Below are 25,794 nucleotides of genomic sequence, written 5' to 3' on the forward strand. Positions count from 1 at the left end.
AGCGGGCGGCTGCCGTTGAGTTTTACTGCGCATGCGTGAGCTCTGGCTCCTGCCCACCTAGGGCTTACTTTGGGGTGAGTCAGGACTGTGGGGCCTTTGGATCCGGAAGAGTGTGGAAGAAGTTGCTTCACCCTCAGTTGCTTTCTTGCTCTTCGCTTTCTCATTAGCGCAAAGACCTGTTTCACTCTCAGTCTAAAGTAAACACGTAAAAGTCTCAAAAAAAGAAAACACTTATTGTTAGTATGTATTTAGTCTTAAGAGTTACAGAACATCAATCCAGCCACTATTTAGGAGCAAATATTTACCCAACATGTCTCCAGAAGCCTTCTTTTCAGGAGCCCTAGGCTAAGGGATACTGACTTAACCAAAATTTAAATTTCTAACAGTACAAACTTTTTAAAGCACCCCCCCCCGCGCCCCTGCAAAGACTGGAAAAAAAAATACATCAAAATGAGAACAGTGGAATTATAAGTCTTTTTTTTCCCCTTTATCTTCCACTCTTTAGTGGAAACTTTCCTACCAAACTGTTAATATAAATGTTTTGATCTAATATTAATTCACAAAGGAAGACTTCTCTGAATTTCCAATTTTGAGTTGCATGCTGAACATCTAGACCCCAAAAGTCACCTCTTACAGTTGATCTATTTGTTCATGGCATCATTGCCCCCCACAGTTACCCAGTTGGGCTCCTATGTATTCAATTATTCCTATTTCCACAAAAACCCACTTTTATCCAGGTGCCAAGTCCTTTTTCAATTTATTTCCACAGCGGCTACCTGATGGCAATCCTTACCTCCTTGCCAGGCCTCCAAACACGTGTTGCACCTTCCTCTCTTCCCTAGACACAGTTCATCTTCATCCATTTCCCTGAAATGCAGACTCAGGCATGTTACTACTTAGCTCAAGAATCTCTAATGTTAGGCTCTGGCAAAGATTTTCCCCTTGACCAAACTTGAGTCAGGCTCCCCTAAGCCCTCATTTCAAAGAGGCTCGACCTTAGGCTTTGGTGTCTGTCAGGCCTGCATAGCCCACTTTCAGCAAGAATCCTAAGTCAGTTTAGAAGGGATCCCCCACCCTCAATATCTGATTACCCTTAATATCTAATCAAATTCATCACCCACCACTATCCCCAGGTGGCCTGCCTTCAGAAGAATCCTGTCAAGTTGGTTTAGCTAGACTCCTGCCCCCCACCCTTACCATGATGTTTCCACTTAGTTCAATGTTCACAGACACCTCCCAGCCCCCATGGCTATAAGTTTCCCCTGGTCCATGCTGTATTTGGAATTGAGCTCAGTTCTATAGAGAGGTCTCTTTTCCCTTATTGCAATAGTTCCTGAATAAAATCTGTTCTTAACTATTGTCAGAATGGTTCATCCAAGCCTAGAAAAGGGTTCTCTTTGGAGAGGGAGAGAGGAAATGGCAGCTTAGCACATACCATAAAACAAGCTGATGGATTTCTGGGTGAAGCAAATTCTCTAAGAAGGGATGAGAGAAGATCATGATTGGCCTTTGTGTTTCATTATTTTACACTGCCTGTTAAAAAAAATTCATTGAACATTCATCAAATAAATATATTAGAAGACAGCACAAGGAACTGTTATTAGTCCATTTATAGGGAGGAATAATCTAATAACAAATAATATTATGTTAAAATGAGGTGTCTCTGTATTGAGAGTTTCTCAGTAAATACAACAATGAGAACCTTATTTACGGAACCAAAAATGTAGGGTCTCAGGGAGTTTTTACCACTAACTCACAGAGTTGAGGAATCAACCAGTTTTTAAAATTCAATCATGAATTTGTTTATTTTCAATAAACATATGCTAAGGGGACTACGTGGCTCTAGGACCCAGGCCCAGAAAACAGACCGTGCCCAGGGTGGCCTGGTGCACTTCATTTACGTCCCTTCAAATCCCAAAGTTACGTGTTCAGTACAGGCCTTTCTGCTCTTTAGTGGTGTATACAAAACTCCTGCACCTGGACATCTACTGGCACTTCAAGCTTCATACATCCAAAACCAAACTCCGTTTTCTTGGCCAAACACCTTCCCCAGATTGGTCAAAGGGCAGCTCCATTCCTCCAGTTGGTCATCCCACAAATCCTGACTTCTCTTTCTTTCATACCCCACATCCAGCAAAGTTCATTGGCTCCACCTTCCAGAAATGTCTAGACTCTGCTGCCTTCTCACCACCTGCACTCTGTGCTAAACTATCATCATCTCTCAACTGCCTTATTTTATTAGCCTCCCAACTGACACCCTTGCCTTTTAAGACCGAAAGCAGATTAAGGAAGTTTTCTGCCCTCAAAATCCTCCACTGGCTTCCCATCTCATTTAAAGTAAAAGCGAAAGTCCTTACCATGACCTCAGGGCTCGACATGGTCTGTCTCGTGACCCTTCTTCCTCATCTCTCTGTACTCCTCACTCACTCTGCTCCAGCCACATTGGCTGCCCTGCCAGCCCTAGAAAACCCCAGGCAGGTTCTCACCTCAGGGCCTTAGCACTTGCAGTTCCCTTTCCAAGAGAGGACTTCCTCTATACTTCTACATGGCTTACTGCCTACTCTCCTTTTTGGCTCAAATGTCACCTTCTCCGTGAGGCTTTCCCTCGGGCTGCATTCTCTGGAAGCAGATGCTGAGACAGAGATTGGGGTGCAGGATATTTATTAGGAATCCACAGCTGTGAAGAGAGGCAGATGTAACAGGAGTAGGCAGGAAAAGTCAGCTGCAGTACAGGCCTGACAAATCCTCATCCAATCCGGGAGAGAGCTCTATCAGCATGTCCTGCACCAGACCAACACGGCCAGACCTTTATATTCCTCTCTCATTTAGTTACCGAATTTGGGCTGCCCCATGAACGGCATGGCTGAGCCATGGTGGCTCTCTGCAGATGAAGCAGACCCTGAAGGAGCTGAAAGCCAAGATTGTCTGCTGACCGCCTCCCTTCTATGAAGGCGGATCTATGTAGTGCGTCTTGAAATCTTCCACACCATCCTGTTTAAAATTGCAATATCCTCTGTCGTCCCTATTGCCCTTCATGGTCTTATTTTTTTTTCACAGCATTTAACACCTTCTAATATACTATGTAATTTAGTTATTTATTTTATTATCTGGTTCTTTCACTGGAATATATGTTCTAATGGACGAGCGATTTTTGTGTCTTTGGAGCATAGCTGCATTTAGAATGGTGCCTGGTTCATAGCAGGCACTCAATAAATATTTGTTGTTTGAAAACCTCATTCAGTGGCCTGTCTAGTCATCACTCTGTAAAAGCCTTGCAAGAACCATGTCTTATTCATCTTGTCAGCATATGGTCCTTAGTGGGTGTATAATACATGTTTGTTGAATAAAGCCCACGAATGATTATGTGAAACATCTACATAATTTAAAATTCATTAGCTTTATTAAAAAATAATGAGAAACAGGTAACATTAATTTTTAAAATATCTAACTCAGTATGTCTAAATTTTATCATTTCAACATGTAATCAATATGAAAATTATTTTTTTTAAGATTTTTATTTATTTATTATTGCGAGAGAGAGAGAATGATAGAGAGAGAGCATGAGAGGGAGGAGGGTCAGAGGGAGAAGCAGGCTCCCTGCTGAGCAGGGAGCCCAATGCGGGACTCGATCCTGGGACTCCAGGATCATGACCTGAGCCGAAGGCAGTCGCTTAACCAACTGAGCCACCCAGGCGCCCCATCAATATGAAAATTATTAATGAAACATCTTTTTGTTTTGTTTTGTACTAAGTCTTTAAAATTTGGTGTGTATTTTGCACTCATACCATAACTCAATTTGGACTAGTCACATTTTAAGTGCTGGATAGCCCTGTGTACAGTACATCCTCTATTGGAATTCTGCAATTAATGAGTCAGAATAATACAGTGTGTGTTGGAGGGGGGTTGTGGGTTAGAGAGGGGAGGTCTCTGGAGTCAATGATTTTCTGGGTCCCCATCATGACCCTTTAACTTAATAGCTACTGATGTGTTCCAGCCAAAAGCCACCAGGAACACACTCATAGTTGAACATGTTGGGTTGGTTGCTTATTGGCAGGAGAAGGCATATCATGGGAACTATGGGGCATTGGTGATTGAAAGAACTTATTGCGGGATTTAGGTTTGTATTAGGTGATTTTAGGGAGGGTTTAAGGAAGAAGGGCTTTCCTCTGGACTGGACTGGATGCTGTCAGGAAATGGGGATAATTCTATGATTGGAGATTTTAATTTTGTCTAAAGGGAGGAAAACTAGGCAGAAGCTAAAGCTGTAATCGGTAAAGAAAGAGGAGTCACTTTTATTCGCCAGAATAGAGGGATGTTTGTTCATTTTTGTGGCTTGAACAATTTCATGTTTTGCTGTGTTTATATAGGATTATGGAGTGGCATTGTCTAATGTTTATGTTCCGCAAGAACCAGCTGTGAGCACCGGGCCAGCTCCCAGCAACGCAGATGACTGGCTCATAGTACCAAGCCAGCTCCCGGAGTTCTAGTACTTTTCTCTAATAGCTGTGCGACCTTGAGCAAGTGATTTAACTTCTCTGTGGTCCAGTTTTCTCATCTCTACAATGAGAATACAAAAGCACTTATCTCTCCATCTCTTAAAGTTGTTATCAGCATTAAATAAGACAATCCGTGTAAAGAAACTGGGATAGTGCCTTGTATATAGTCACCACTCAATGAGTGTCACTGTCTTTCAAAGATTCTAAACTGCACTATATTTTTTCACACTTCCAACATCTTGGAACGTCTTCCAAACAATGGCTTCTTAGAATAAACACAATGTAGTATTATTATTTCCAGAAGGCTCTGGTTTGGGGGACAATTCCTCGTCCCCTCCAACGGCTCAATCCATTCTGGGTGAATGCCTTCACTTTTCAACCTTTATCGCTTTTTCAGTCCGCGGCAGACGCCCTCTGGGACCCTTTTCAGGGCTCGGAGTTTTTCGCTGTGCGGCTTCCCTAGGCAATACGGGCGCGGGCGGCAGCACTCGGGAGCTTACGGCGGCGCGGCGCCCACGCGGCCCCGGGAGCCGGAGCAGAACCGGCGCGTCCCCGCCCGCCCCGCCGTCAGCTGATGGGCCGCCCGCCCGGGAGGCCGCCGCTGCCGCCGCCGCTGCCGCCGCCGCGCGAACATGGCGGCCGAGATCCACTCCAGGCCGCAGAGCAGCCGTCCGGTGCTGCTGAGCAAGATCGAGGGGCACCAGGACGCCGTCACGGCCTCGCTGCTCATCCCCAAGGAGGACGGCGTCATCACGGCCAGCGAGGACAGGTAGGGCTGGCGGGTGGTGCGCCGGCCGAGGCGCGACGGGGGTGGCCCGTACTCCCGCAGGCGACGGGGTGTGGGGGCGGTGGGGTCGGCGGCCTCGTCCCTCTCCGCGGGGGGGCGTCCTCGGCCCCCCGGGCATCTCGCCGCGCCCTTCCAGCCCGGGACCTTCACCCTCTAGCTCGGGACCCTGGTCCCACCGCGCTCCCCCGGACCGCCGCGCGGTCCTACTGCGTCCTTCCAGCCGGGGACCCCCGTCCCAGTGCGCCCCTTCAGTCAGGAACCCCCACCGCGCCACCCTAGCCCGGGATCCTACCCCCTTCCAGCCCGGGACCCCGGACCCGCCCCACCAGCTGGGGGACCCCCGTTCCCTTGAGCCCCTCCAGTCAGTGACCCCCACCGCGCCTGTCTAGCTCGAGATCCTGGCCCCTTCCAGCCTGGCAACCCCAGTCCCACCGCGCCCCTTCCAGCCCGGGACCCCCGTCCCTGCTCTCCTTTGTGGGGTTTTGCTTGCTCCTCGAAAGCGTCGCGACCTCTGTGGGGTGGGGGTGGGGGTGGGGGTGCTTGGCCCTCCGCGGTCAGTTCCAAGCCTTGGAGCCAGGAGCACTGCGCGAGTCCTGGTGCCAGGGATTCCCGGCTCTCAACAGACCTCCGGGGGCTTTCTCTCTCTTACTTCTGCTTTACTCTGGGGTTGACAACTCTTTTCGCACAACACCGGCTGCCTAGATCGGTTATTTTTTTACAGCTGCTAGAACCATCTGAACTTTTATTTACTACATAGTTGTTGTTTTGCTTTGTTTTTTCGTAAAAGAGACTTATTTTTGAAAAGGTTAGGTTATTTTATTTCAAAGAAAACATTATCTTCCACCGTTAACGGAAAACCAGTATCACTTGCCATAAAGAATTAAACTCATCGCTAAAGCATGTCTCTATGCACCTAAAGTCGTCTCTTTGCAGCTCATTGGTCTGCCCAAGGCTGTGTGATTGGAAGAGATATTATTTGTTTTAAAACTTTAGTGTTTTTAAAACCCTAAACGTTTAAAAGGTTTGTGGCTTTACCGTGGGAATTTGGAGGAAATGACTGATGTTTGCTGAGTGAAATTGTGTTTCCTTGCTACAGTGAGTGATCTTAAATGGTGATATTCCAAAAGTCATAAAGGCCTCTGGAAGGTGGAAGGTACTTGCTGTCCCCTTTCAGCTGACAGTGCAGTCCAGCCTTTTGTAGTCATAGCTTTCGAAGTACCATTGACGGCCTGTCCTCAGTGGGAACAGAAAACCTGAAGTCCCCATATATTTTGCTTTTGCGTCTGTTTATTGTGAGCAGGCAATAGTCTCTCCAGTTCATTTGCATGTAGCTGACCTCATAGGAGGTGGGGAGCGACTGGAAGGACCTGGGTGTTGGTGTGCAGAAGCAGTAAGGGAAAGGGAGAAGGGGGTGCATGAGCCACAGGGAGAAGAAGGGAATGTGGAAAAGAAAAGGCAAAGGACACAGTAATGATATTTGCATGATATGAACTTAGATGCAGACAACATTTTATAAAACTTAGCTATTTTATTTGGTAAAATATCCGTGACTCATGCATGTTGCGTAAATTGCTGAATATTTGAGATTACTGGCCAGGAGCAGTGCTGATAAATGTTTTATGGAAAGTGATTACTTAGCTGCTCTGGGACTGAAATGTTCTGGGGGAGCCTTAGATCAGCTCACTTTTTCACTGGGGCACAGCAGGGCCCTTACTGATGACCGGACTAGGTGAGGGTTGGAGCCTTATGTTTCTAATTTGTGTTTCAGGCCCTTGGAGCTTCCTTGAAGGTAGGACGTTTTTGAGCAGGTGCCTTACTTTATGGGATTTATGAAAGCATGTGGCTATGGGTTTTTGTTGTTGTTGGATGTGGTGGTGCATCTTTACATTGTCATAGATACGTGTCATACTCTTTGATCATTCACTCATTCATACATTCATGTATTCATTCGTTTATAGATTTGGAATACTGTACCTATTGATTGCCAGGCTCAGGGAATACAACACGGATCAAAAGTCACAGCACCTGCCCTCCTGATTTCTGATTCATTGATTTTTATGGCCCTTGACCTGATAGAACCAGCATATTAAGGAAACAGAATACTGACCGCCCTTATTCATCAAACAAGCATTTATTAGACACTGTGGGCTGGACCTGTGGGGTAGAAAGACAGTGACGCCAAAATCTGTTTCCAAAGGGCTGGACAGACTGGTGAAGAGATGGCCCTGTGCCCTCAGCTTCCAGGGTGTTGGGGAGACACAGAGGAAAGTGTGTCCTTGAGGGCCAGGGTTCAAGGAAAGCCTCAGGAGATGTCACTGGATAGAGTAGTGGGCTGTGTGAAGGAAGGAGGGTGCACAGCCCTGCGCCAGGCAGATGGAAGGAACAGGAGGCAATAGAGGACCACAGTTATTTCTAGGTGACCAGAGCAAAGGGTATATGAGTGGCCATGGCAGGAAAGAGTCCTGAGAGCTGGAGGGCCTAGTGTCCGGTTCTGGAAGGGCCTTTCTTGTGCACCACTCTTAGAAATTGGACTTTAGTTTGCAGGTAGTGAGGAACCATCAAAGATTTCAAAGCCAGTGACATGATCAGAATTCATACTTTGGAAATAACAACAGCTAACCTTCTAAAAGTCCCTTCTCTCTATCCATAGAGAATTGGACCTATGTACGGGCTGCATCCAGTCCTCACATCCCCCCATGAGGTGGGGGGGTACAGTCACTTCCCTTATCAGTAGCTCCAAAATTAAATGTATTCTAAAAGTCAAAGGTGGGTTGGTTAGTTTGTTCGCTTGTAAACTGGGCCTGAAAACTCTTTGGTGCTAAAACTTGCCCTGAAGAGACAAGACTGTAATCTTTATTTATCCCGTGCAGCGTGAGTGCTCCTGCATTTTCCTGCAGAAGCAGCGGTGCGTGTAAGTGCAGGTGCTGTCCCCGGGCCCCGCTGTGGGTGTTTGGAACAGACGGTGGGTGTATGCATCCTACTGCAGTGGGCCTTTGAGGGTTTACGAAACGGAGGCACAAAGGATACTGAGTCACGCCCCAAGGGCTCATAGCTAGTAAGTGATTGGATTAAGATTTGAACCCAGGGCTGATTCGGAGGCTCTAGTTCTTTCTGCCACGCATCCAGGTTTGCTGCACATTTGGAGAAACCAAATGCAGGCAGTATCCGTCAACGATGGACTGTTCTGGCAGCAAGTGTAAAATGCTAGGATTCTGCCTTTTGCTATTATTTAGTTATCCTTCCTTTTAGTTTTCAGGGTTTTGTTTTGTTTTGTTTTTTAAAACAAAGCTTGTACGTTTTTTATATAACTTCTGCTTTAATGCTCAGAACAGTAACTTTTAACATTTAAAGTAGGCTCCAGCTGAAGTTAATTCATTTTATGAACGCTAAAAGCAGCAAGAACTGGCTTGAGAGCATTTTGAGAGGAAAGTGAAAGATGAGAGGGTCACCTGAAGTTAGTGTCCATTTTTCTAAACTAGGCCAGTGATTCTCAAGGAGGGGTGACTTTGGCCCATAGTGCAATTTGGCAGTATCTGGTGACATTTTGGTTGTCACAACTAAAGGAGGGTATTGCTGGCATCTCATGGGTAGAGGCCAGAGATGCTGCTCAGCATCCTATAATGCACAGGACGCTAAGTACCTCACAAAAAGAATTACCAGCTCCAGATATCAGTAGCACCATGGTCGAGACACCCTGGTTTAGGCTACATGTACTTATTTATCTGGTCTCTCTAGACAGTGGTTCTCAAACTTGAGCATGTGTCAGATCCTGATTCAGTGAGGCTGGGGTGGGGCCTGAGAGTTTGCATTTCTTCCAGGTTCCCAGAGATGTTGATGCTGATGCTGTTGGTCCAGGAACCCCACTTTGAGAACCACTTTCTACAAGAGTTACTTGTCATGGTGCTTGCCTGTGTAGGCCCACTGGGAACGAACACTTTGTCTTCTTTTCCGTCAGTTTCCGGGATATATTTGCCTGGAGTTATTTACATGTTCTCATCGATTTCCCAAACCGTGTAGGACAAATCTAAATACACATAATCCCCTCAAAGAATATTAAACCCATGTGGAATACCGAGCCTAATACCGTCGTACCTGGAGTCACTGGGAATGGTTTGGGTTGTGAGCTTAGGGGTCTGATCTGAAATCGTCGGAGTTCCTGTGCCACAAAGGGTTAACAGAAAATGGCAACTACTCTCTTGTGTGCATTCATGTAGATTTTGTTAGAGTCATAATTACCCCAAACTCTTTTGTTACACTAGACCTGAATTTGTGTTTTTAACTTTAGTTTCCAGTTGCCTGAACTTGGGAACTGGCATTTTTCAGCATGCCAAAAATGCTACTTTTGTAAAGCTTAAAAAAAAAAAAAATTCTTGAATCAGTAAAGTCAGACTGTCTCTCTAGTCAGGAAACTGTAAAAATAAAAGTACTAACCTGAGTGGTAAGAACTACAGCAATCATTTTCCTGATAGTGGGAACAGAAAAATGACTCAGCTTTCCAAACAGAACTGAACTGTGGTGAGACCACGAGAAAACCATTCCCTGGACACGTTTGCCTTTTGAACTTTTTTTTTTTTCCCTGTGGACTGCACCAAAAATTTAATAAGAGTACGCAGAAGGATAGAATTTTTAAAAGAAAAAACTTTATGAGAAAGCCTTAGAAATCAGGCTGCAGTCCTGCCGTCTTCATTTTTGGAAAACAGTTGGAGGATGAGCGTGCTTACGCTGTTGCATCAGGGGCCTGGAGGCCACGATTGATCTCCTGAGGAACTCAGTTGCCTGGTGTAAGTCAAACAAAGGCAAATCTCGTATGTTTGGAATATTGTAGGATGTTGCACTTAGACTGGTAAACAGTACCAGAGAAATCCAACTTTTTTTTTTTTTTAAAGATTTTATTTATTTGACAGAGAGAGACACAGCGAGAGAGGGAACACAAGCAGGGGGAGTGGGAGAGGGAGAAGCAGGCTTCCCGCCGAGCAGGGAGCCCGATGTGGGGCTCGATCCCAGGACCCTGGGATCATGACCTGAGCCGAAGGCAGACGCTTAACGACTGAGCCACCCAGGCGCCCCGAGAAATCCAGCTTTTAACATATTTGGGTAGCATCTGCTTTTCTTGCTGCTGTTATACCAGCTATTTACTCTGATATACTTGTTTCCTTTCAGACTTTTCTAAGCATATTAAGATAGTTTGAGGGAAAAATTATGTATATACTAACTGTTCACGTGGAAGCAATTTTGAATCAACAGCTTGATTTTTAAGTGTTATGCTTAGGAAAAAACCTGGCATAGTTGGAAGCTGTTGGCTTTTACTGAAACCCGGGGTATTAACTGCTGTGTTTTTGTTGTCACGCAGTGCCTAAAAGAAGACTCTTTGATTTGTGTTAGAAAATAAAACGAAGAAGTGAGAAGGCAAGAAGCATTTATTTCTCTGTTGTTAGAGTGGCCCTTCATTGTGAGGATCATTTTCTTTTTATGGCATAGTCGAGAGCAGATTCTGGATCCAGAATGCCTGAGCTTGAATCCCAGCCATGTGACCTTGGGCAGGTTGCTTCTTCTTTCTGTGCCATAGTTTTCTCATCTGCAAAATGGGGACAGTACCTACCTCAGGGTTTTGTGAGACTTGGATTAATTAAGATTCAAAGTGCATTGAACAGTGCCCAACACAGGGAAAGCACTGTGTATGTGTTGACTATTATTATTTCCCATGGAATTATTTTAATCTCATCAGAAGCTAAAGATGTCTGCTTTTCGAATGTGTGTGTGTGTAAATAAAAAAAATTTCTGTATGAAGTAGAACAATAACCATTTTGGGAGTCACTTCTAAACCTAAGTTCTTGTAACTGTCTTTGAGTTGCGTCTTCTCATCATTTCCATATTGGTCACAAGTCATATCAGTCATGAGTTTTCTGTTATAAAATCTTTGCCCTGCTGTAGTTCAGGGGCTCCAAGACCACTCCTCAGTTCAGTGATTCATTAGGAGGACTGCCAACATACAGTCGTATGCATGGCCCTGATTTATTACAGCAAAGGGACACAGACAGAATCGGTGACAGGAGAGGTAGGGGGTGAAGTCCAGAGGAGAGCAGCATGAGCTTCCGTGAGCCCTTGCCCTGTGGAGAGTCGCTCAAGAAGTGCTCCATTCCTCCAGCGTAAAATACTGTCTACCAGGGGGCTCGTTAGAGACTCTGTACCCACCGCTTTTACTGGGGGCTGGTACTCTCTGCCTAGTGCTTGCCAAAATTCCAGAATCCCAGAAGGAAAGCAGGTGGTACAGTGGTCTCTCAACTGTTAGTTTGAGGGAATCAATAAGCAGACCTGGTAGGAAGAAAGAAGCCTGGAACAGAATTGGAAATGAGGCTACTCTTCCTTACTGCCTCAAACTCTGCTTTTTGGGGGTTAGTTTAACCTTGTGTTTTGAGACATGTAGGCTATGGATAGAGTTTGAACTTTTTTTTGGTAAGTTAAGAAAGTGTTGCATGGACCCTACGTTGACGGCATCCTGCCTGGATTGCTCCTGCTCCTAGAGGTTCTGATGGCTTTTAGCCTTCTTAGTAGCACAGAGGTCACAAAAAATCATTTTGATGCTAACAGTGAACAGGTAACAGCAGGAATGGTTCCTCAAGTAAGAAAAGAAAACATCTGCAGGTAGAAAACCATCCATCTGGCTTCTGGAGAGGCATTCCTCATTTAGGAGCTGTTGGACATGCCACATAAGTAGCCTTCCTCTTGGGATAAAAATCTGCCTGTGACAAAATCAGGAGTCCGAGAGTCATCATCATGAGCCGTTGAAGCTGTTCAGAATTCCTTCCCTGACTGTAGAAGGAGATGGAAATTTACATTTTTCTCAGCCAATCTAATTCTCCTCAGTAAAAAGAGGCTGGATTCCCTGCCTTTCCGTTTAGATAGTCAATTCAATAAAAATCTAGTGTTTCGCCCCTTTGTTACCAAAGGAGAAAGGCTTCTTTCTGCAGCAGGAATGAAGAGGGCAGAGTTCATGAGACTTGGCTGAAAGGAAACTGCTATTTATTTGATAAAAGCAGATTGCACTGATGACCATATCCTTTTCTTTCTCGTGTAGGCTAACATCCTAATGTTAGAGAAAGCACCGAGGCTCCCAGAATTACACCGTGTCTATAGCCCCTGGAGGTAGTTAGAGTAGGAAAAAATATCTTTTGCTGAAGGTAACAGAAATGTTTGGTGATTTATCCAGATATGAAATAGTATCAGCAGCCCTAAGAGTGACTAGAAAATCAGATTTCCTCAAATTTAACTATTGTAAGAGTTTAAAAGAATCAGGCCTTGGGCTTAATTTGTAACATATGCTATCCTCTGTATTTTGTCTTTAATTGGTTGAGTAATCCTGGTATATCAGTTTATAATGTAAAAATGGTTGAATTGCTTTCATTTAGCTGTTTTGGGATAATTAGGGTGTTTTTTGAGAAATTTAAAAAGGGGCGCCTGGGTGGCTCAGTCGGTTGGGCGTCCAACTCTTGATTTTAGCTCAGGTCTTGATCTCAGGGTCATGAGTTCAAGCCATGTATTGGGCCCCATGCTGGGCATGGAGCCTACTTAAAAAAAAAAAAGATCTGGTTTTAGAAATGCTGATGTGTCAGGCAAGACAGAATTTGGCCTTGTGATTTTACCAAAGCACTAGTGTGCTTTTTGAATCTGTTTATCAAAGTGTGGGCATGGTTTTCAAGGTAATCATAATGGAAAATAAAATGTATTTAATCCAGATGTGTGATCTCATGGAGTTTTAGGTTTAAAAATGGTATTAATCTGTACTCCCACGAGATACCTTTTGGTTTGAGAGCCAGTGCTTTTCACAAGAAGAACCATGCTTGGAATCTATCTTCGTTCCTCCTCTTTCTAGCTTAAGCAGATGAGGCTTTATAGACTTAGTGATTTCCTACATTTTTAACTTGCTTTTAACTCCCTCAAGGAGGGAGTCAAAGGGACTAGAAGAAATGGAAGGAGATTCTCTACCTATTCTGATCATCAGGCATATCTTTGAGAAGATCATAGACTAGTCCTGCTGGAATAAAGACTTCATTCTTAATCATACCTGTGGTTTTTAGTCTGCTTTTCGTGTATCTACTGTAGTAAGGTAAAAGAACACGCAGAATTCTGATCCTTGGTAGGATGAAAAATATTGAATAATATTTAATTAAGAGTAATAACTTCATTTATGCTTTACGGTAACTTCTTTAGTTTCTTGGGATTCAAATTGGCATCTATGCAAAGTGAGGATCCTGTATTTCAGTTCAAAGTTAAAGTGGACTTATCTGTTGATACAGTACTTTTAAATCCTTGACACTCAGTAAATGCCATGTGCTATTTTTATTCTTCATTTTAAGGTCAGAATCCTAAGTATTCTTTTTTTTTTTTTTTTAGGATTTTATTTATTTGACAGAGAGAGACACAGCGAGAGAGGGAACACAAGTAGGGGGAGTGGGAGAGGGAGAAGCAGGCTTCCCACCGAGCAGGGAGCCTGATGCGGGGCTCGATCCCAGGACTCTGGGATCATAACCTGAGCTGAAGGCAGACACCCAACAACTGAGCCACCCAGGCACCTCCTGAGTATTCTTAAAGGTATTCTAGGGGCGCCTGGGTGGCTCAGTGGGTTAAGCGTCTGCCTTCGGCTCAGGTCGTGATCCAGGGGTCCTGTGATCGAGTTCCTGTGTCAGGCTCTCTGCTCAGCAGGGAGTCTGCTTCTCCCTCTCCCTCTGACTGCCGCTCCCCCTGCTTGTGTGCGCTCTGTCAAGTAAATAAATAAAATCTTTAAAATAAAAAAGGTATTCTGTTTTTGGAACAGATAGCATTGTGTCATTTAGTTATTGCTATGAAACAAACTGCTTCAAAATTCAGTGGCTTAAAACAGCAAGTACATTTGGCTCTTGAACAACATGGCTTTGGACTATGCAGGCCCACTTATATGTGGATTTTTTACAGTATGGTACTATAAATGTATTTTCTTTTCCTTACGGTTTTCTTAATAACTTTTTCTCTTCCCTAGCTTATTTTATTGTAAAAATAAATACCCATCAACTGATGAATGGATAAAGAAGATGTGCGTATGTGTATATATATATTATATATATTGGAATATTATATAACATACATACATATGTGTATATATATAACAGAATATTACTTGGCCATCAAAAAGAATGATATCTTGCTATTTGCAATGACATGGATGGAGCTAGAGTGTATTATGCTAAGCAAAATAAGTCAGAGGAAGACAAATACTGTATGATTTCACTCATATGTGGAATTTAAGAAAAAAAAACAGATGAATATATGGGAAGGGAAAAAAGAGAGGGAAGCAAACTGTAAGAGATTCATAACCAAGAAACTCTAAGAGAGAGGGTGGCTGGAGGGAGGTGGGTGGGGGAGGGTCTAGATGGGTGATGGGGACTAAGGGGCGCACTTGTAATGAGCACTGGGCGTTGTATGTAAGTGATGAATCACTGAATTCTACTCCAGAAACCAATATTACACTGTATGTTAGCTAGAATTTAAATAAAAATTTGAAACAAAAACAAACAAAGTGCATGTTAATCGAGAGAGGTTTTGTTAGAGTCACTGTTGCTATTTAGCACAGAAGTCAGGATTTTTTTGAACTAAATGAGAGCTTTGAAGTTAGACCTAGACTTTTCCACACTCTAGATTTGTTTGGAGGGAAAAAGTAATTTAATTCTTCATGTCTCCTTATTGTTTAGGGGTTACTGCTTTGGAGGATACAATGTTGAATTTTCTGAAAAGCTTTGTTTTTTTTTTGAAAAAAATTTTTTACTTATTATTTACCATATAAAGCTGCTTTGCTTTGAATTACTTACTTTTGTAATGTTTTGAAATGTGAATTTTCATCATCCTCTGATAAAAGAGCAATAAAATTGGACAAAACAACTAAACAAACTGATGTTGGTTTGTTTGATTTTAGGACGTTGACTCCCTTTACTTTCGCCTCCCTAAGTATAAAATGGAGGTCTTGGCTGTTGTCTTTGCCATGAGGATGTGGCATCACGTTCTCAACCGGCAGTAGCCTTTCTTGAATCCTGATGTGTTTTCTAGAATCCGGGAAGTAGCTTTGTCTGCCACTGCAGTTGATTGCTGTGAACTTATTCAAGAAGTCAAGCAGGGACACGTTTGTCAAGAGGCACGGTGTATTGCCTTGTGTCTTTCAGGCCTCGTGGCCCTGTGTCTTTCAGGGTCTTCTCTTTCCTGCCTTTCTGCATCCGATTCCTTTACCTGCCCCCTACTCACTTCTCCTGGGGGGTGACATTCTCAAGGTTCTCTCCAGCCATCGCCTCCAGCCCTTGAGTTTCAGTCTGTGGGTCCGTGTCTCCTTGTTAGCTCTGCGTGTTCTTGGCCCTCTGCACTGACCTCCATGGATGCATCAGATCCCTGACCAGACTTGATGGGGGCACGACCAGCTCCAGACTTCAAGGCCTCACCCGTGGCAGGAGCTTCTGTTGAAGACCGTACCAACCCCAGAAGGAGAGCTCTCAGTGAGGGGTGACCAGAGCCTCTTAGGCTCTGCCTTTCTAAAGAGAAGTGGCTGCAGCCTACTTGGAATTGCCTCTGATTATGGAGCCTGCATGTGCACTGGGGCTTCGACCCAAGGCCTGTTTTACTCCTCAGCCTTGTTTGCTCTTGTTGGGAATGATTTACCAGACACAGTCTTAGGGAGTGCACAATCTTCACATTTATTTATTTACTTACTTAATTCATTGAAAGAGAGAGAGCACGAGTGGGGTGAGGGGTAGAAGGAGAAGCAGACTCCCCACTGAGCAGGGATCCTGACGTGGGGCTTGATCCCGGGACCTGGAGGTCATGACCTGAGCCGAAGGTAGCCCCTTAACCGACTGAGCCACCCAGGTGCCCCCAGTCTTCACATTTAGATAGCTGCCTTGAGTTGAACAGATACATCCTTGAGTGCCTCAGGGCTCGTGAGGAATTGTTCAATTGTTGGTTTGTTCTTCTGCTTACTGAGTGGAGGTTGGGGACCCTGCAGTTCTCTGAGTCTCAAGGCTCCAGGACCGACCCCCCAGCGCCAGGAGCTGAAGGCCTCGTCTGCTTTACAGGTGTGTTCCTTCTCCTCTCCTACCTGTCCTGCCCAGCCTGGCTCAGCCCAATTACAGTAGTTAGATACATCGGTTTACAAAAACATTAACATTTCATAAACATTTTCTCATGGATTCATGGTCTTTGCAACTATTTATAATGACTGCGTAAGCATACTAATTCAATAGCTTATCTGAACCCATGATTTGCAGAACTATTTGTAATGACTGCATGAGCTATTGATTTAATATGCCATTAACCCATTTCATTATTTAACATTTCCCCCCAATTTTTACTCCTTTGAATAATGCTCATAGGAACTTTTTTGTAATGTGTAGTTCTTTTTTTTCATATTAAATAATTTCCTCAGAATCAGTTGCCAAGCGTGGAATTCCTCAATCACTTTGTTGTTGTCATTATATTAGTAGCAGCAGCCGTATTAGGCAGGAAATGTTTTTCTCGGTACGTGAAACAAATTCTTGCCAGAGAGTTAGTTCTGATTTACAGTGCTGCCAGAAAATTATGAGAGCCCTAGAAATGGCATTTTGTTACTGTTTTCGATCGTTCATTTGCTGAGCCCTGCGCAGCGATACACTTTAAACACGTTGCAGTCTGAAATACTTAAAAAAATGCAGTCCAACTTCGGCTTCTCCTTTATCTGGAAAATAACTGGATCATCCACCTAGCTGAAGAATGGCAGACAAATAAAGTGATGGTAGTGGTGGGCATCCAGAGTGGTGGTGCGTATATAGCATTAGCGTCTTGCATAGAAATACCTTCTCTCACCTACCCACGGAAAATAACTGCAGCTATATGTAAGCCCAGGCTTCTCTAACTACGAGGGCAAGAGGAGATTGGTATAGGTGATGGTAGCATGGAGAGCTCTGGAAAGATTTTATGTAGCCTCTGAAAGAAATGACACATTTCCTTTCCAAGTACCTTTTGGGAAAATATCAGACTGTTGTTTTAAAATAACTTAAAAGTAGAACCTGGCAAAGGTGAACATGTTTCTAAGGTCTTGGTTTTAAGGAAAGACTTTTTTTTTCAGATTGGCATGCTCTTGGAATCTCAAAGAAAACCCATCCATAAAAAAATGGCTAGAATAAGCAGCAAGCAAAGCATAAAATGAGTTTAGGTGAGTGGGTGTAAACTTGTCAAAATATTAAAGGAAAAGTTAAGCTGTGATATTTTAATTTAACTCAGAGAGAGTGGCTGAGACATTCAGTTAGGCAGGAAATATTGTGGTTTTTGTAGAAATAAAACAATCTGATCTTGACACTCAGTGATTATATGGTCTGTTAATAACATGCTAGAGTTTTTGGTAGTTTTGTCCTGTAAATGTTACTAAACTGTGTTATTGTGTTGCTTTCAACTTTAGATTTTACTTCCAATTTACTGAATAGTAAATTTTTTTGAGCTCTTGAATTTGTTGATTTTTTTTAATAAGCAGCCCAATTTAAGCCTTTTTTTACAACCATTTATTACCCAATTGAGACACATTCTAAACACAATACAAGGGGCGCCTGGGTGGCTCAGTCGTTAAGCGTCTGCCTTCGGCTCAGGTCATGATCCCAGGGTCCTGGGATCGAGTCCCGCATCGGCGGGAAGTCTGCTTCTCCCTCTCCCGCTCCCCCTGCTTGTGTTCCCTCTCTCACTGTGTCTCTCTCTGTCAAATAAATAAATAAAATCTTAAAAAAAAAAAAAAAACACAAGCAGGGAAGCCTGCTTCTCCCTCTCCCACTCCCCCTGCTTGTGTTCCCTCTCTCGTGGTCTCTGTCAAATAAATAAATAAAATCTTAAAAAAAAAAACAAAACACAATACAAAACAAAGTCTTATATTACTTAGTAGAAATTATACAACTTTGTTTAATACGTAGGTTCTTGGTAGTACTGGAGTTAGGTGTTAAACTTAATGTTGTTTTGATTTAATCTTGGAAATGGGAGATTTCAGCATTGTTGTGGAAGGAAGGGAAAGAGCATGGCTTGAATGGAGAAGGGACAGAATTCCAGATAGAAGATGTGAATACAGAGAGGTAGAGCTGACTATCAAGGTCAAGTGCCTGTTTTGGAACTCGATTCTCAAGCGTGGACGGTCTTCTCTCAGTCTGGCTGTAATCGATTTTCACACGAAACATCATGTGAGATAATCTAAGTCCTGCCAGTTCCAGCTGCTATGGCAGCTGGTGCGCAGTAGGTCAGCTGGGCGCAGACCAAATTGTAATACTGATGTTTGTCCTCCAAAGGAAGTAATTGTGTGTTCCCAAATGCTGGTGTCTGGGTAGTTTCCATGTTGACCTGGGGCTGTTTTAAATATCATTCTGAACTTCATGAAATAAAAATTAGGCTTTTCGAGGTTAGACGATTGGATGGCAGAGATAAGCTTTAGGGTTTCCCACTCAACGGCCAACTTCTCTGTTACTGAGTATTGCTCTTCTTCCACGAGGGAAGACCATGTGCCACGGAATCGTCCTTTGAGCTGCCTGGGCGTCCACGAGGATGTGGAATTACAAACTATAAAAATTAAAGGTCCCTTCCTACATGATTTATTCTGCTCTCCCTCTCTCGTTTAATTTTGGATGTGAACTTAGACTTTTAGAACTTACTGTCACAATACAGGTACCTTGAAAGAAAGTCTGCCTATTTATCTTGCCTTGTGAACCTCATCACGTAGGAGCTTGTTTAATGACGCTCAACTGAAGAAACTGTTTGGTATTCTTGGTGTCATCAGATGTCCTGTATTAGTACCTGCTTGATTGCCAGCAACAAAAATAACTCAGGCTGACTTAAGCTATTGAGAGTGTTTCTGGTAAGGATGCTGTGGTGTCTGCCTCACAGAACCCCAGACTAGGGAAATAGCTCCGTCTTGGGCATAGGGGACTCTCACCTGGACCCTCTTCAGCTTGCTTCTGCTTCTTTTAATAGGTTGACTTCATTCTTTCCCTTTTTCGATGTGCAACATTCTGCAGTCTGAATTGGAAAACATATGACAGGAAGCAGCCATTTCAACTATTAGAGATACTGATCTATTTTTCTCTCTCTGTTTCTGATTTCCCAAGGGAGGAGCTGATTGATCCAGCTAGGATCAGATGCCCATTTCTGGTCTAGCCGGTTGTGATCAGGGGTGGGATGTGGAGAAAGTTGGCAAAGGCTCAGTTGTGACCAATCAGCAGCGGCTGGAAGATGGCGTGTTGTACACATGGATTCTCCTACTCTGAGGCCTGTATCCAGTTCATATACAAAGTAGTAATTTGCCCACTGTGCTGCTAGGTCCTCTTACTTATTTGGATGAATGAAGGTCAACATCTAGTCTTTCTTTATTGCAGGCTAATTATATACAGTAATCTGTATGGATCTGAATTACAGTTGGGCAACTCCTGACGAATGCGGGTACTCATGAAACCAACTCCCCAGAGCCTTATCATTACCCCGAAAGCTCCAGCATATCCCTTTACATTCTGTCTTCCTCCCCCCAGAAGCACCACCATTCTGATTTTTATCCTCATAGACTAGTCACACTTGTCTTGAATGTCAAACAAAATGGAGACACATAGTGTCAACATTTAGTCTTACGTATTTTAGTTTAAGGTGCAGACATTTGATCAGTGCCAGCCGTGTGCCAGGATCCGCGTTGCTGGTAGAAATCCTACCGTGACTGTGACAGAGCTGACAGGAAGGGGCAGTGGGATGGTTGGGACGCAGCGCAGGGGCAGAGTGAGCCTGTGCGGGGAGAGGCAGGGAGTGTCCCCGGCATTCGGAGGAGGAAGGGGCCCGGAGCTGTGAGGAGCTTCTGCGAGCAGAGGAGGAAGAGCCCCAGTGTTCCTTATTGTTCTCCGGACATGATAAGCCAGCATATGAAACTTTGGCTATTTTGGTCATTTGCCATTTTCCTGCCTGTGTGCAGGATTTCCTCATCTCCCCGTGTGGGTTCTGATGAAAGGAGAGGCCTGGAGACCTGGCGTGGGATGATTTCCTCCCGGGGGCAGGAAGGCCGGGAATTATCGGGAGCCAGCAGCGGTGTGGGCGCTGCTTTCTACGCACATCTCTCCCGGTTCTCCAGAAGCATTGTCTTCCCGTTGGTGTCTTCTGCTTCCCTCGTTCGGCTCAGATGGCAGGCGACCAAGTTTGCATAGTTTGTTTTTTATTAAGGAAAGCAGCAGTTTTCTTTGTATATCTTTATATAATAAGATTTTCCATATTTTTAAAATTATTTGAAATTCTGACTCATAGCTACCACATAACTTGCCATAAATGGTCATAGATTTGTAGCTAGATATGGGATGTGTGTGTCCACACGTGTGCCCGGCCTGTATGGAACGTACTGTGTGCTGTGCTTGTGGGCGCTGCTGTATTTCTCCAGTTTGTCCAATTGATTAATGTTATAAGGTCAGTTGGGAAATGGGATTGAAAATAAAGTAAATAGTTACGTTTCCCTGGAGCACAAATAAGATGAAATTGCTAAAGACTACTCTTTCATTCTTTTCTTTTCTCCACAGAACCATCCGAGTATGGCTGAAAAGAGACAGTGGGCAGTACTGGCCCAGCATTTACCACACCATGGCCTGTGAGTAGCTGAACTGTTCCACTTGAGGGGCGTATGTCTAATGCCTTTGGTGATTCAAATTTCAAAATGCCTGATTAAAAAGTGCTACTAGAGGGGCATCTGGGTGCCTGTCAGTTAATTGTCTGACTTGATTTCGGCTCAGGTCCTGATCTCAGAGTTGTGCGATCGAGCCCAAATGGGGCTCCATGCTCAGCGGGGAGTCTGCTTGAGATTCTCTCTCTCCCTCTGCCCTGCCCCCCAGTAAATAAATTAATAAAATATTTTTTCTAAAAGTGTGCTACTATATTTCAAAATGGGTTTCTTAGTTGCCTAATACTCCAACAGGCTGTGCTAAACTGCAGGAAAACTTTTCTTTGGCAAAGGAAGTCAGGTCTGCTGGCTTAACTGAAGCTGACTTGAGCAAAACTGAAAAAAAAAGGAAGAGGCAGGGGGAGGGGCGTGCCTCACTGCCCCCAGGTTTTCCTTTGTTTTTATTTTGCCAACCTGTATTCATAATGACTGTGTACTTGGTGGTGGCTGAGGCTGACACTAAAAAAGAGCCCTGTACTCCCATGCCCTCATAACCAGCCTTCTGCCCAACCTTTTCACAAACTTCCGGGTACTACTGAGAGATTGGGTCCAAAGTATAACGCGTTCTACATAGAGAATTTTCTCAATAGTTAAATATGTTCACAAAATAAATCTAGAAGATAAAGCTTTTGCATTGAGATTTTAAAAGAACCCTGGGAGGCAGTGACCTAAATTATAAGTTCCAGCCCTCCGTGCAGATGTGACAGCCCCCCCATCTGTCCCTGCCCCCCCTTCTCCTCCTCCTCTCTTGAAAAGAAAGCCCTGGACGGAGGCCTGGATGCCCCCCGGGCCCACCCTGGGGTTGGGTCCTGCTACCCCAAATAGCCACATGGAAGGCACCATAGCTCTGCTCACTCCCTCGTGTGGTGTTGGTCCTTAATGAGGAATTTTCCTCAACTAAGGGTTTCAGTATTCAGAGGACCCCTGAGAAGAAAGAGAGAAAAGAGGCGCTGGGGCCTGCCTGATGCTTTGTTCCTTCTGAAGACCATGGTCAGGTCCTCCGAGGAAGAACTCTTGCTGGTCGTTGTAGACACTGTTGACAGCGTTCCCAGCCTTCTCAAGAGTTAGTCCAGAGGCAGTAGAGTGTGTTACAAACCCAGAACAGCCAATTTTTCAGCATATTCTGAGTAGTCAGTCTGGGTCATTCTTCTGAGTGCCTCCTTTCTCGGCTGGCGCTTTCTCCTTCGTACGTCTGTTCCAGTGTGCGTGCACTGTTCGGATCCTGTGATCACATTCAGAAAAATTTAGGAGTCAATCAGGAGCTGGATTTTTCCTGCCTTCCCCGGACAGCTTGTGCAGGCTGCTCACCTTGCCTGTCTTGGTGGTTAAGCAACGAACATGAAGACTCTGTGGACTACTGCTGTGAAGATAACTATTACAAAAGGAGCCATACGGTTCTACAGCATGTACCCTCTGAGAAGCCTCCCTGAAAACCTACCCATGACATTTGGTGCCAGGCAGTAGCCCCTCCTGCTGCCCGCGTCCGTGCAGATGGGGCGCATAACCTTGCTTACTCACTCTCAGTGACGACGACCTGGTGTCTTAGTCTGTGTACTCAGAGAGCCCGCTGAATAAATTTTCAAATCAAACTTTGGTTGTTTCGGAGCAGGGCAGAGCATCTCTCAGATGGATGATTCCTTACTTCCGGTGGCCCAGGGATGGGTCTCCCCGCTAGAAGTAGCAGCGGCCTGAGGAAGTCCTGCTAGTGCTGGGGGGGTGTTTTGTCATCTTTGTGGACAGTCTTGTTCACGCTGTTGCTCTTCTTCTTCCTTCCCCTCCATTCCTCCACACCTCACGTTTCGGGCATAGCTTCACGTCCTTGCATCCTCAACCTTGGAGTTCCTGCTCCCTGGAATAGAGACTGAGATGGATTTTGTCCTATTTTTAGTTTATCTACTCCTCAGTTTGTATTTAGCCCAGAGAGTTAGTACAGCTGTGGACTTTCTCTCCTCAAATTTAGCAGAAGTGTGCACTCTTCCTTGGCTTTTAGGTCTTGAGCTCGTGGCTTTGGCTCTCAGTTGCCCTCCCTAGCAGTTGCTAACTTGGCTTAAACGTACCCCCTGGAAGCAGTTCCCGGAAGGCTGTGTCTGGAAGGACCGGCAACAACTGGAAAGAACAGGCATAGCATCGTTGTGGGTGGCCGACACCCACGTGTTTGCACCTAGACATACTCAACTTGTTGCTTCCAGATGCTTCTTTACTGTGCCTTACAGTTCTGTCTGGAACTACACCACTGAGGAGACTGTAAGAACACTGCCTGCAGAGAACAGAATGAATGAAATTATGAGAAATGACTGCTCTACAATGACTTTTAATTGAAAACCGAATTCAAAATATGAGAAGTGTCTTGTTCTAAAAACTGTCTACAGATTATCCAGTTGAGGACATTTTAGTGACTGTCCACCAGTTTTAACTTTTCCTTGTGACCTAACAGAGTGATCAATAAGCCAGACCTTAGTGTATTGCTCTGTGCGATCCAGTTGTTTCATAACTTTGCCTCACGTAACAAAAATAACTTTCAGAATCTGCTTTAGCTGAAGAAGAATGGTAACTCCTAGTTTCTGTAATCTACTCTGTGACTCATGCCTATTTTTTGGTAATACCACTTTATGAAATCACACAGCTGTACAAGGTAGATGATTTTTTCACCATTTGGTAAGTGAGAAAACTAATGGCAGAGGGGTTGAGTCAGTTGCTTGTGGTGGGAATTCGGTCCATGCCCATTGGATTCCAGAACTGTGCTGCCCACTAGTGTTCTCTGCAAAGGGCCAGCCTGTAAATATCTAGACGTTGTGGGCCAAACAGTCTCTGTGGCAGCCACTCAACTCCGCTGTCGCAGCGCGAAAGCAACCATAAACAATACATAAGTGAAGCAGCCTGGCTGTATTCCAAAAAAACAGAAATACCTTTATTTACAAAACTCGAGTTTGAAGCATATGATTTTGGATTGCGATGATGCCTTTTTAAAAGGCCGCTGATTTGAAAGATGATTTGTGTTTTACGTGTTTATAAAACTATGAATATCCAATTTTTTTTTTTAATTAATACTGCTTATCTCGTTAGAAGCCTCCTTTCTAGGAAAAAAAACCCAGGACATCTTTACATACAGAGTAAATAAATTAGGGAAGCTTTTTTTTTTTTCTCTTTTTTAAATGTGGGAATTCTCTAGCCTCATAAAACTACTCAGCACGTTGTAAATTTTACACGAGAGCATGTTACATATTTATGGATAGTTTGTTACAGGGTTGGACATAAAAAGAATTGAAAAGAAGCTGAAAACTAAAGCATTAAGATTTTTGTACCAACCTAAAAGTAAGCAAAAATGGTGACGATGAATCAGAAATCACCAACGCATGTTTGATTTGCCAAAGATAATTTTATGATGGTTATTGAAGAGTACTTTATACGAAGAAGATACATACACCTTTGTGATTATAATTCTTAAACTCGATCATTCTTTTTTAGAGAGAGAGAAAGAGAGGCAGAGGGAGAGGGAGAGAGAGAATCTTAAGCAGGCTCCACACCCAGCGCAGAGCCTGCCGCAGGGCTTGATCTCACGATCTGAGATCATGACCTGAGCCGAAGTCAACAGTCGGATGCTCAACCGCCTGAGCCACCCAGACGCCCCTCGATCATTCTTTATAGTCTCCCACTTCAGTGTGGTGGGTGAGGGGTCCAGGCTTCAGTCACGTGTGATTGTTTTGTGTGCAGACCCTGCAGCACCTCCCTACCAGCGGGGTAGTTCTCTGAATGCACCCGAGAAAAACCTCTTTCCGTAACCTGATCACGCAGCTCGCTGTGTCTTTGCCTTCAGGTGCGGTCCAGCATTAGTTTACTTTCGTCCTTCAGTGGAAGATATCAGCCCTTTGTAGAGAGAAAACTTTAAACTGTTTTCAAATGGTAACGGCATTTATGAGATTTTTTTCTTTTACTTTTTTAGAAGAAGTGTTACCTTAAAGTAAACTCGAGTTTGTTTGTTTCATAGTATGTATTCCCTTGTTGTGGTTCTCCCATAGTCAAACTTCTTTAGGCTGAAATGAACCCAAATATTTCTTTTTCCACATGTTCCATTTTCCAAATCACTTTAATTCTAATTTTTAGCAGAAGGAGATGATCTAGAGTTTCTCCTTTCTGAAACTCTGGCCCAAGCTTTCTGGAAGAAAGACAGGTAGAACCTGGAAGGGGATATGAACACGAGAGGAAGCAGGTACTATTCCAGACACATAATACTGCTGTGGACAAAGAAACATGCGTGTATACACCTCACAACTCTGCTTACTACAAACTGAGGTTGTGTATGTCATGGGAAAGGGAGCCTTTCCTCACCATTGGAAGAGAACACGTAATCCCAAAGTGGCTTTCCTAGCTTTGCTCGCATGTACGGTCCAATGGGAATTCTGGTGCTGGGAACTCCTTTTCTACAGATTCCAGCCACTCTGTTACCTGTGAGGGGGAAGAGGAGTCGGGGCAGGATGGCCTCCTGAGTTTGGGTAACAGATTACTCATTCTAAGCACTGGCCCCCGTGCTCTGCAGCCTACAGGTAGGAGTTTCAACCAGATGAGACTTCATGCTGGCTTGCTTCCCTCAAAGTCATAAAAATAATGTAGAACGTTTTTTGAATTGGAATTTTAAACTAAAAGAAAGAACGTCAGTAACATTTTCCATTTACATCATTATTTTTTAAAATTTTATTATGTTATGTTAATCACCATACATTACATCATTAGTTTTTGATGTAGTGTTCCATGATTCATTGTTTGCGTAGAACACCCAGTGCTCCATGCAGAACGTGCCCTCTTTAATACCCATCACC

General features: G+C 44.1%; 1 protein-coding gene across 1 annotated transcript in view; it reads left to right on the forward strand.

The window, feature by feature from the left end:
• Positions 1 to 5,029: 5,029 nt before the first annotated feature.
• WDFY1 (WD repeat and FYVE domain containing 1) overlaps positions 5,030 to 25,794 on the forward strand; it is a 48,606-nt gene continuing 27,841 nt past the window's right edge. The window contains exons 1-2 of the mRNA XM_081813500.1: positions 5,030 to 5,265; positions 20,844 to 20,911. Of these exons, the coding sequence (XP_081669626.1) occupies positions 5,129 to 5,265; positions 20,844 to 20,911 (205 nt within the window). The 5' untranslated portion in view covers positions 5,030 to 5,128. The remainder of the gene's footprint in view (positions 5,266 to 20,843; positions 20,912 to 25,794) is intronic.

The sequence above is a fragment of the Leptonychotes weddellii genome, chromosome 3, assembly GCF_054177405.1.
Source record: "Leptonychotes weddellii isolate Sample4059 chromosome 3, ASM5417740v2, whole genome shotgun sequence".
NCBI lineage: Eukaryota > Metazoa > Chordata > Mammalia > Carnivora > Phocidae > Leptonychotes > Leptonychotes weddellii.